This window comes from Hemicordylus capensis, chromosome 15, assembly GCF_027244095.1.
Source record: "Hemicordylus capensis ecotype Gifberg chromosome 15, rHemCap1.1.pri, whole genome shotgun sequence".
Taxonomy (NCBI): Eukaryota; Metazoa; Chordata; class Lepidosauria; order Squamata; family Cordylidae; genus Hemicordylus; species Hemicordylus capensis.
The window spans coordinates 15,370,826-15,382,579 of record NC_069671.1 but is presented as its reverse complement, the minus strand read 5'-3'; the positions used below and the strand labels follow the sequence as shown (position 1 = coordinate 15,382,579).

General features: G+C 51.0%; 1 protein-coding gene across 2 annotated transcripts; it reads left to right on the top strand.

The window, feature by feature from the left end:
- The first annotated feature begins 2,122 nt into the window (after nucleotides 1-2,122).
- On the top strand, nucleotides 2,123-11,504 carry TMEM119 (transmembrane protein 119). 2 transcript variants are annotated; one of them, XM_053279065.1, is made up of 2 exons: nucleotides 2,123-2,265; nucleotides 7,858-11,504. In XM_053279065.1, exon 2 carries the CDS (start codon nucleotides 7,884-7,886, stop codon nucleotides 8,817-8,819), a length of 936 nt encoding a protein of 311 aa, XP_053135040.1. In that variant the 5' UTR covers nucleotides 2,123-2,265; nucleotides 7,858-7,883; the 3' UTR covers nucleotides 8,820-11,504. The 2 variants fall into 2 exon arrangements, with proteins under 2 accessions (XP_053135040.1, XP_053135041.1); XM_053279066.1 differs by lacking the exon at nucleotides 2,123-2,265 and adding an exon at nucleotides 6,842-7,461.
- The last annotated feature ends 250 nt before the right edge of the window (nucleotides 11,505-11,754 follow it).

Here is an 11,754-nt window from a genome sequence, read left to right as displayed (position 1 = left end):
TTTTCTTGCCAGCCCTCCTGGGAAATGGTGCATTTTTCTGCATGATTGTGAGAACTTTGTCTAGAATGACAGAGAGATGTTTATGAGGCCGATAAGGCATTTGGGAAGTTTCATGCAGCCTGCTTAACCCTTGAAGGTCTTCTCTTCCAGGCGTCTCCGGTTCTCTCTGGCTCCAAAGGAACTTGGAGGAAAGTGGGGGCATTTCAGATTTCACTGCCACAGCCAAAGTGAATGGAAATCACGTTTCTTTCAGGCGTCCTTAATAACTCTCCTCTCTCTCCAGCAGAGCAAAGAAAGGCAAGAGGTTGTTTCTAACTTCTAGTTATTTTAATTTGTTTTTAATTTCTAATTGGCCCTAGTCCCTTGGTGCTCCTCACCCCCTCCTTCTGAAATGCAACCTTCACTTACCTTTACTTGCGTGGGACACCACCCTCTCCTGAAGTTCAAATAGTAAGCTCCTTGGGGCAGAGACCTCCTGACCCCCTGCTGATGCCACTTGGTCATGGGGCCTTGTGCCTGATGGATGCAATCAACAATAATACAATGGATACAAATACGGCAAACATTTCTATACGGATATGGCAAATATTTATATACCACTTTTCAACAAAAGTTAGTTAGTTATAAGTTTATTCGGTCATTGACCAGCAAATTCAACAAAAGTTCCCAAAGCGGTTTCCATAGACATGAATAAACAAATATAAACAAACAAACAAACAAACAGATAAAAGGACTCCCTTTTCTCAAAGGGCTCACAATCTAAGAAAGGAACCTAAGAGTCCCCAGCAACAGCCACTGGAGGGATGCTGTGCTGGGGATGGAGAAGGCCAGTTGTTCTCCCCCTGCTAAGTACAAGAGAACCGCCACTTTTAAAAGGCTCAGTTAGCAATCAGGATAAGCTTTTCCCCGAGACCCAGATGATGAGGGCAGGCCGGGCTTCCTCACTGGTGAGGGGGAGGGAATTTTGTTTGTGCTCAGATGCCCTCTTGCCCTTTGGGGGAAAATATGGCAAGATCTGCCACTTGGGTGTTTGGGATAACAATAAGAGAGCCAGCGTGGTGTAGTGGTTAGAGTGCTGGACCAGGACTGGGGAGACCCGAGTTCAAATCCCCATTCAGCCATGAGACTTGCTGGGTGACACTGGGCCAGTCGCTTCTCTCTCGGCCTAACCTACTCCACAGGGTTGTTGTGAAAGAGAAACTCAAGTATGTAGTACACCTCTCTGGGCTCCTTGGAGGAAGAGCGGGATATAAAATGTAATAATAATAATAATGAGAAGAAGAATAACAAAAACAATAAGGTCAGTAACCACCCACACATCTCACTATTCCCCCACCCCATGTACATTTATTCCTGGTCTTTAAAGCAATGAGACCCCAAAGCCCCTCGACCTTCATATAGCCAAACTGAATGAAAGTAACATTCCTCTCAGGCATCCGTAATAACTCTCCTCTCCAGCTGAAACTCCTTCTGCAGAGCAAAGAAAAGCAAGAGATGGTTTCACATTTCTAATTCTATCAAATTATTGTTTAATTTCTCATTCGCCATCGTCCCTTGGTCCTCCTCAACACCCGCCCCCACCACGCAAATGCAACCTTCCTTGCGTGGGGACCCCACCCTCCCCACCCTCCCGTGAACTCCAGACAGCAAGCTCCTCGGGGCAGAGACCTCCTGCTGCTGTCACTCGCTAAATGGAGGCTGGTGCCTGCTGGTGGTGGACGCCATCCACAACAAGCACGCCAGGCTGGCTTTCTCTCCCGCATATTGCACCAGATCCTCTGTTACTCATGAAAGGGGCGTGTGTGTGAAGGGAGAGCAATATTAGCTCGGGGGGATGAGAGGCCTCCTCTTCCTGCCACCCCGCCCTCCCCGATTGCAGGCTCAGCGGGGCCGAGCCCTGGCGGCGGCGGCAGCTGTAACTTGGCAGTGGGAGCTTTTCTCGGGCCGGGAGCGGTCCCCCTTTCCCCGCCCCTGCCCCCTTCCTCCCCCCCCCACGCGCCTCTCCCCGCTTGGAGGGCGGCCGGCTGCTTGCCTGCCTGCCTGCCTGCCTCCAACAGAAAGGGGGGCGGGAGGGGGAGTCGCCGGGGCCTGCCCGCCCCCCTGCCCCCCTCCCTGTCCCCACACGAAACCAGATTTAATGCAAACAAGCTGGCCAGAGCGAGAGGAGCCTGCAGACGGCGGCCAGCCCTCCTCGGCAGCATACAGGGCTCTGCGGAGAAGCCGGGCTCGGGCAGGCACGCGCGGCCCCTCCAGCTCCCCCCGGCGGTGAGTACAGCATGCCCACCCGCCTGCCTCTCCCCCACTTGGGGGGATCCCTCGCCCCCCCACCCACCCACCCACCCACCCCGGGCTCCCTCTGGCTCCCTTTTCACCAAGACTGCCCTGCCCCACTCACTCCTGGGCAAAGTTCTTCCATCTCCTGTTCAGCCCTCAACCCCACACTTGTGGGGGAGTGGGGCGGGTTGGTGGATGGATGGGGAGCCCAAGACCCCCTTCTGCCCCATGCAGCCCCCTCTACCTTCCCCCGCGTGAGCTGCAGATGAAGTTCGGCGGCCGCAGATGGGAGCGTCTCCTGCAGATAGGAACTTAGGAAGCTGCCGGGTACTGAGTCCGACCCTTGGTTTCTCTGGCTCAGCATTGTCATCACAGACTGGCAGCAGCTTCTCCGATCTCTCTCTTGGAGATGCTGCCAGGGAGGGGACTTGGAGCCTTCTGCTCTTCCCAGAGTGGCTCCATCCCCGGAGGGGAATATCTTCCAGGGCTCACACTTCAAGGCTCCCATTCAGATGCAACCAGGGCGGACCCTGCTTAGCTAAGGGGACCAGTCAGGCTTGTGACCACCAGACCAATCTTGGGAGGTTGGACTCTTAGATCCTAACTTCCAACCAAAGCAGGGCTGCAGATATAATTGAGCAGATGGGTTCAAGGAACCAAGAACGCTCTATTTTCTTCATTCTCTCTCTCCCTCCCGTCCCCTACTTACACCCATGAACCCTTCAATGAAATGTTGATTTCTAAGGAGGCGTGCTGCCTACACACACACACACACACACACACACACACAGAGCCCCGGGCTGTGTGCTCAGGGGGTGCATGGTGGCGACCCAGTAGTGAGGAGGGGAAATGCACTCTGCACATGCGCAGAGGCACTGTCCTCTCCACGGGTCCTGGCCCTTGTAACCGCTTGTGGAGAAGCTCAGCTCGGAGTCCGGTGTCTAGTGTGGTGTCCTTGCTGGCCAGGCTGAGAGCATCCGTACAGCCGTGAGGGGGGTGAAAAAGCCAGCCAGGGGTGCGCTCTCTGCCCTCTTTCTGGCTGGTGGCTTCCAGGCCCAGAGGCACGAGAAAGTTGGGTGGTCAACACCTGGCAACCTGAGTTGAAATTTCGAAATTTCTGGCACCAGCCGTGCACAAAACTCTAAACCAAAGCGGATAAAATCAAAATGCAATCTTGGCAGCTGATACAGGGCAGTTAATGGAGACTCTGGTGCCATTCAAAACTTGGGAGAATTTTGCAAGGGATTCTGGGGGATTGGCACCTCTGGGGCTGTGCCTCTCCCTTGGGGCAGGCACACTTTTTATCCCATGGCTCGGGGCTTCTCAGAGGTGGGCCTCTCTCCAGATGTTGTTGGACTACAACTCCCATGATCCTCGGTGGCAAAAGGCCATTGTGGATGGGGATCATGGGAGTTGTAGTCCAACAGCACCTGGGGACGGACCCAACTTTGAGAACCCCGGCTGCAGCAGAAGCGTCCTCCTCAGGTGTGTGTCCAGTTTTTTTAGAAGCTTCCAGGGAAGACGATTCCCAGAGGAGCGAAGCATCTGCAGGCGGGGTTGTGGTGAGGATAAACATCACCATGGACACCGCTCTGGGCTTCTCAGAGGAAAAGCGGGATAGAAATGTAATAATAAAGTTTAAAAAAAAATAAAAGTTGACTAACCACGACGGCATGGTCACTGTCCAATCTGTCCTTATTCCTTGGGGCCACATGGGCTTCACGAGCCACTTCAGTGGGTCCTTGAGTTGGCAAGGAAGCCGTGCCCATCCTAAGCTGGGCTGTCCAAAAAAAAAACCACCCGTGACTTGTCTGTTTGCTTGCTTAGGGCGAGCTTTATTCTCCCCCTAGCCCAGACAGATCAAACATGTGCAGAGTACATTTTGCTAACTGCAACCAGCCGCGTGGAGAGTGAAATGGCCTTAAAGGCCACATCTGTAGCTGCTGCAGCTGGTTTAGCTGGGGAGGCTGCTGAGACCAGAGCAAGGTCTGGACCGCTGGTTTGATTGCCCCTTGATTGGTTCCTGCCGGGAGGAGACGGAGAGTTCTCGGGTTACACGGTTTTAAAAAACTAGAGCGGATTTCTGGAAGATGTGATGCGTCCGGGGGGGGGGGGGGCGTGTTGACGGGGGACGCAATCGAGGCTGGAAGAGTTAGGCAGGCCCTGGATTGATGTGCTTTCTGGGATGCTTGTGCCCCCCGGCCTAGGGGCTCCAGGCAGGGTGTGAGAAGAACCAGACCACTCCATCCGGAGACACACGCTCCCCGTAAAATGCCTTTCCCCCCTTTTAAATGGGTAGACGATGAAGTCGAATAAACACTGCATGAAAATCTGCCTTCCTCTTCAGACTTCCATGCCAGAGGTGGCTCTCAAAAGCTATTAGCCATGGCACTCTAAAGCAGGGCTGCTCAGTGTTGGACTACAACTCCCATCATCCCTGGTGTCTGTGAATTATGGGAGTTGTAGTCCAAAAACAGATGGGGGGGGAGTTGAGCAGACCTGCTTAGAGCACGGGTGGCCAGCCGGAGGCTCTCCAGCTGTTGCTGGACTACAGTTGGTGCGGTGATGGGCATTGTAGTCCAACAATATCTGGAGAGCTTCCGACTGGCCACCCCTGCTCTAGAGCAGGGCTGCACAACTTTGGCCCTCCAGCTACAACTCCCATTGTCCTCAACCAACAACTACAACTCCCATCTTCCTCAGCTGCAGTGGCAGTGGGCAGGGGTGATGGGAGTTGTGGTCCAACATCTGAAGGAGGGCTGGAGCGGTGCAGAAGACTCTAGAGCAGGGCTGCTCAACTTCGGCCCTCCTGCAGATGTCAGACTACAATTCCCATCATCCCCAGCTATTGGCCACTGTGGCTGCGGATTATGGGAGTTGTAGTCCAAAATCAGGGGGTGAGGCTGCTCAACTTTGGCCCTCCTGCAGATATTGGACTACAGCTCCCATCACCCCTGGCTATTGGCCACTATGACTGGGGATTATGGGAGTTGTAGTCCAAAAACTGGGGAGGGGGGCGGCTAACCCCTCCTGCAGATGTTGGACTACAGTTCCCATCATCCCTGGCTATTGGCCACTATGGCTGGGGATTATGGGAGTTTTAGTTCCAAAAGGCCAAGTTGAAGACAGACCATCCTGGAGAGAATCTATCTCTGTGGTTGCTAAGAGTCAACACCGACTTAACGGCACTTAATCAATCAATCAATCAATCAATGAATCAGTTCAAAGACAGCTGCGGGGCCTTCAGTTGTGCAGGCCTGCTCTAGGGTCTGTGGAACCTCATAGGACAGTAGCTCAAAACCATCCCCAGGGGGTTTACGTGGCTGCGGGGATCGGAATCCAGGTCTTCCAAGACACTGCCGGGCCTTTCAAGGGCTGCCTTTCTGTTTGGGGTTTCCAGATCGCCCTGCTGGGAGGAGGGATTGCCACCCCCATGCCCGTGTGCAACGCTTGCAGGCATAAACTGGCCACAGGGTGGATCTCCGGGATGAGATTATCACAGGGCAGGCAAAGCCGGTGGTGTGGCTGATTGGATGCAGAGACCCTGGTCAGTTTCTACAGCACGGTCCCTTTGGGTGAGCGGGTGTGTCGCTTTCAGTCAGGGTTTGCCAGGATTTTTGGTGCTCTGAAGCTTACTGGATACCGAGGAAAGGAGAAGGACTGCGATGGAAGGGAAATTGTCCCCTGATTGCCTTCCCAGCAGCCAAAAGGAGATCTCTCCCAGTAAGGAAACAGGCCCTTACATAGATCTCAAAGATCTACCTATAAGATCCCTGCAATTCCTCCGGAGGAAATGTCCTTTTCAGGTTCTTGGAGGAGCCTCCATGTTCAGAGCAGTCTGGCTTGAGGAGCAAGCCGGGAAAGCCTCCGGCCTGGCTCGTGATCTTCCCCAGATTCGGTTGAAGGGCGCTGGATGGGACTCACCTTTTTCGGTCTGATCCAGCCTGGCGGTTCTTAGGAAGGCCTGGGAGATCTCCAAGGTCCTGTCTGATTCTAGAATGGGATGATGTCGGGGTGCACACAGGTCTCTCCTCAGCTATTGGCCGTGATGGCTAAGAATAGAACCCCCATGATCAGAGGCAGTCTACCTCCAGTTAGGAGATGCTGGGGAATAGCAGGGTGGATAGAGCTCTTGCCTTGGCCTGGAGGGAAGCAGATTGCCAGAGCAGATGTCCTGATCCCTCAGGGCTCCTTGTACGGTCAATCTTGCACGTTCTACTGTCCGATTCCTCATCCAGACCTGCAGCTGGAACAAGCTGCAGGGAAATCCAGATGGCCGTGAAGAGTTTTGCAGGGATTTTTCCAGACTTGGCAAATACTTTGGGCACAATGCAGGCCCCCTTGGAAAGGAAGACCTGGAGGCTTTGAAAAGAGCTGAGCTGTTTGGAGAAGAAAGCCCGTAAGGCATGCCTAGCCTCTGAGCATCTGCAGAGTGGCATTGCCTTGCATGTCAGGCCACCACGGGGGGGGGGCTGGGGGCGGAGCTTGTGGAGGCAGAAGGCGGGGCTTCTGGCAAGGCCGGCGACCTCTTCCTTTTCAGATTAAGAACTGGGGGCATCTTTTAAACGGCTGTGAGTGGCGCTGCTGCGGACAGATCTGGCAGTTGGTGGAGGAAAGCCTGTCTTGGATCAGCCGGGCCTACATGCCTCAGCCTGCGTTATTAGCTCTGAGTCAGAATTTCCGTTGTAAACCTCAAATCTCAGGAATTCCTCCACGCACCAGCCCCAGTTTCTCCAGGCCAGGGTCTGGGGTGCTTAATCTGCCAGGCGTTCTCTTAAAACCCTTAAACCACCCCGTCTCCTGCAGAATCAATGACTTCCCCCCGTCATTCGAAGCAGATGGCCTCCTCTGAAGGAACGGCGTCTCAGGAAGGAATGGCCTCTCAGGTGTCACTGAGACATTCGGTTGCTCTTGGTTGAGAAATGGATCTTTTCTTTTTGTGGGGTCGGGGCTGTTTCCATGGCAGGGTCTCTGCTTTGCATGAAGAGAGTTCCAGCTTCAATCCCTGGCAGCATCTCCAGGTAGGGCTGAGACAGACTCCCATCTAAAACCCTGAGGAGACGCTGCCGGTCAGTGCAGGCAGGGTCACCAGAACCAGCACCAAGCACAGACAACAAACACTGGCCTTGATCGACCAAGGGCCTCATTCAGTATAAGGCAGTTTAATATGTATTACCGTCCCATCAGGTACGTATTAAGTTTGGAGAGCTGGCCTTGTGGTAGCAAGCGTGACGTGCCCCCTTTGCTAAGCAGGGCCTGCCCTGGTTTGCGTTTGGATGGGAGACCACACGTGAGCCCTGGAAGCTCTTCCCCTCAGGGGATGGAGCCGCTCTGGGAAGAGCATCCGAGGTTCCAAGTCCCCTCCCTGGCAGCATCTCCAAGATGGGGCTAAGAGAGATTCCTGCCTGCAACTTTGGAGAAGCTGCTGCCAGTCTGGGTAGACAATCCTGAGCTAGATGGACCAAGGGTCTGACTCAGTATAAGGCAGCTTCCTATGTAAGGCTCTCTGAAGAGTCTCTCAGAATGGGTTGTCATTTCCGGTTGGCCTAATAACGAATCCTGTCCCATTTTGGTCTTCTGCAGAGACCCGTGAACAGCCATCCGCCAACATGGCCGCCGCTGCGTGCATCTGCTTGCTGGCCATTCTGATGGCTCCATTGTGTGCCTCGAGATCGACACACCTTAGGAAACCGGCACTGGACGACGGTGGGAGTGGGGACAGCGAGGGAGTGTCCTCCATCCCACCCTCTCTGGGCGTGACGGGTGCGAATCCCACCTCGGACGACATCCTCGTGAGCTCTGTGAATGGAACGTCGACCTCCATCAACATCTTGGACGGGATTATGGACTTCTTCCACAAGTATATGCTGTTGATTATCGTGGTCGGTTCCTTGGTCTTCATCTTCCTTTTTATTGTATGTGCTGCCGTCATCGTCCGGCAGAAACACAAGGCTTCAGCCTACTACCCGTCCTCGTTTCCAAAGAAGAAGTACGTGGATCAGAACGACAAGGCCGGCGGTGCCAAGGCTTTCAGCGAGGTCCCCGAGAAGGCCGTGGATCCCCACCACGAAGAACCTGTTGACTCCACCAAACAGCTCCAAGCGGACATCTTAGCCGCCGCCCAGAACCTCAAGTCCCCGACCAAGGCTGCGGCGGCAAATGGAGAGAGTGCCAAAATAGAAGACAGGCCAGCCAAAGAAAAGGAGGATGACGATAAATCGACAGATGGCAGTGAAAAAGAAGAGGAAGGAGCTTCTAAAGAACTGGACCGTCCACAGGAGGAGAAAGAAAAAGAGGAGGAGAAGGCTGAAGAGCCTATAGAGACCCCGACTCCACACAACACAGGAGATGCTGAGGTCAGTGGAGAAGACGCTCCATCCGTGACGAAGGACCAAGTGGCGGAGGAGACCCCTGTGCCTTCTCCAGAAGAGCCCACAGAAGAGCCGGGGGCTGATAATCCAGTTGCACAAACCTCAGAAAGTGAGAAGGAACCACCATGTGCCTTGGCATCTCCTGATGCTCTTGCTAAGGAGATTAAAGACTAAAATAAATGAAAATAAACCCAACTTGGGTTGGCCACCAGTTGACCAACGTGTCGGACGTTCATCGCAATCGACCAAACCACTGTTGGACTCCTCTCCTACGAAGCCGGCAATACAAGGTCCTTTGGTCATTATACAAGACGGGTCGCCCACTTCTGGTGTCAAAGAACCCCCCATTAGCATGCAGTGGTTTTCTCTTAACGGACTCTTCCATTACTTTGTCATTACTGCACCGTTCTCTCTTGGCATCACAACCAGACATTATTCGGTAGGTCAGGGTGAGCTTGGAGGAGATACAGTTTGCAAGTATTGGCCAAGGTGATTGGACGTTCTGATGTAAACTTGCATTCTGTTTCAACATGGCGCAGACGGATTCCTTTACATATATACGATGCAGCCTGTCATTCAGGGTCCCTTGGGAGTTCCCTCCTCATTAGTAGCAGCAGCCAGGTTTGACATCACCACTTTCAAGTGGACACGGGGTTATATACAGATGCACATCATCTTAGCGGTGAGTCCATTGTAGACGTGTTGGGCCTTCTGGTTGGAACTCCAGGGCAACCCTATTTTCTGCCCAAATCAGAGTTATACCATGCTGATTGGCCAGCCTTTGTGTCAATCTCCAAAGCCACCTCCTCATTCTGAGCAGAGCTGTTAACCATGCTGATTGGTTGGCCTTTGTGTCCGTCATGAGCAGTGTTCCCTCTAATTTTTTCCAGCTGTGCGCAGAATAAGTTTTGCTCCTCGTTCAATCTGCGCGGGATCTAAAATTAACTGAGCGGACATTTAAAAACCTGTGTGTATCTGCACACCTTAGAGGGTACACTGGTCACGAGCCCTCCTTTGCCCTTGTCGGAGCAGTTTTTTTTCATTTTAAAATTATTATAATTTAATTCATTTTTTTGGTTCATTTCATAATTGATTTTGTAATTTCCTTTTTTCATTTTATTAAAAGAAACATTGAAACAGGACGCTGGACTGGATGGGCCTTGGGCCTGATCCAGCAGGGCTTTCATTACGTTCTTATTGAAAAAACTTTGCAAGGTGATTGAAAAGAACAAGAAAACCAACACAAATGTTTACTCGCGAGTATGTTTGTGCTTGGAAGAGCTTTTTCCACAGCACAGAAACCTGTTCCTGTACCTCTGTACGTAGCCTCTTCCTGCACTTAGAGTTATTCACTAACAATATGTACTGCTATTGGCAGTTTCCAAAAGACGGCAACGATACGTGAAGAAGAACCCCGCATGGAATCGAAAGCCTTAAGTACAAAAATCCTTATTTAATCCAGCATACAGCATATATTATAAAACCACTTTTATACATCAGATATTTCATATTGTAATAAAACCTTTGCATATTAAAAAGATGGTAAAATCCACTGCAAACCAAACATAAACAACTCATATAAGAAACCTTGTATTTATAGGAGTCCAATCAATTGACTGTAATAGTGAAGAAGGGTGTCAGTAAATGATCTGATGTCTATAAGAGTGGTTTTATACGTATAATTTATGCGTATCATTTTATACGTATGTATATATTCTTTACGTATCGTTTCCCACTGGATGGGGCAACCCAAGCCTTAATTAGCTTGCAATCAGTCCTGTAGTTTTTAAATGCATTCCCCACCCATCCTGCTCACAACTTTTCCAGCTGGACTTGATAATCAATCTCACCTCTGACACCAGCAAAATCGGCTCCAAGCCCTGAAAGAAAGATCTGCCTTGTAGCCTGGCTTCTGGCAGACACTAGTATGGAATCCTCCAATAACTCTGAAGCCCCAAAGGCTTATATCGGGCAGTATCGTTCTTATAGGGCCGTATCGGAGATCAGTCAGGCATCCGCGCCAGGGAGAATGTGAAATCAGAAGATGCATCTGGGGGGTATGTAGGCATGATGTAGGCACCCTTAAAGATCCAAGGAGCGAGAAGATCAAGGAAAATCAGATGTGAATAAAGCATATTTGAACTGACCTTTCTGTGACTCCGGGAACATTTTTTCCCCTATGAACACGGAACTTTCATCTGTCAAGAGAATGCTAGATTTATAACTGCTGTGAAGAAATAGTGGGACATTTATACACCAAGACCAAAATAAACACCATCCTAACATGTTACCTGGATATATCACATATTTACTCAATTTGCCAGTTCTGTTGGGCAGGGAAGGGAGAAGTTTTTTGTTTTATTTTCCTAGACTTCTTTTTATACCTCGATGGAGGACTTTTGAGGGACCTTAATATTTCCAGCTGAGATTTTAGAACATTTCCCTTTGTGGGCCAATCAGAAAAGAGAAATTCGTGTGGTCTGTGTGCCAGTTTGACAGAGTCGCTATTATCTTACCTATGACAAGCCTTGAAGAAGCAGAGAAAATCTGCCAGCATTTTGTCTGGCTTCATAAAGGTTCTGCTGATATTTATGACGGAGAGGAGCCTTTCCTAACTTAGCTCTTCTAGGCGGTCCGGATACAAGAGGACAGATGGCATTCTCGGTAGCCTTAGCCAACCCCAAAATATATTGCGACATTTTCCTGGAGGAATAATCTAGCCCTGCAATCTTTATATACTGAAATCCCATTCTTAAAAAATTAGCCCAGATTTAAAAATAAGTTGCAAACTGAAAGGCTTATTTCCTCCACAGTCTCTTTGAATCTTCAGTTACTAATAAAGTTTTTATTTCCCCCCCATGCAGGTATATGTTCCATTTCATGGGTGGTTTCGTTTCGGTGCCTGTATGGTAGAACACTTCTGACAGTGATGGGAGATCTTATAGAAATAGATCTATAGATCAGGGTTTCTATTAAGTACAACGTGGACGGTCTCTTGCCACATGTGTGTTTACGAGCCAGGCTTCAAAGGCAGGAAAAAACAGACACAACTTTATTGTGTGCTGCTTTGTAACTTAGGAAGGAATATGACAAAGAAGTGGGGGGGCCA

What these genes read in the sequence shown, in the direction of transcription:
- TMEM119 (XM_053279065.1), top strand. Translation starts at nt 7,884, where the DNA reads ATGGCCGCCGCTGCGTGCATCTGCTTGCTGGCCATTCTGATGGCTCCA.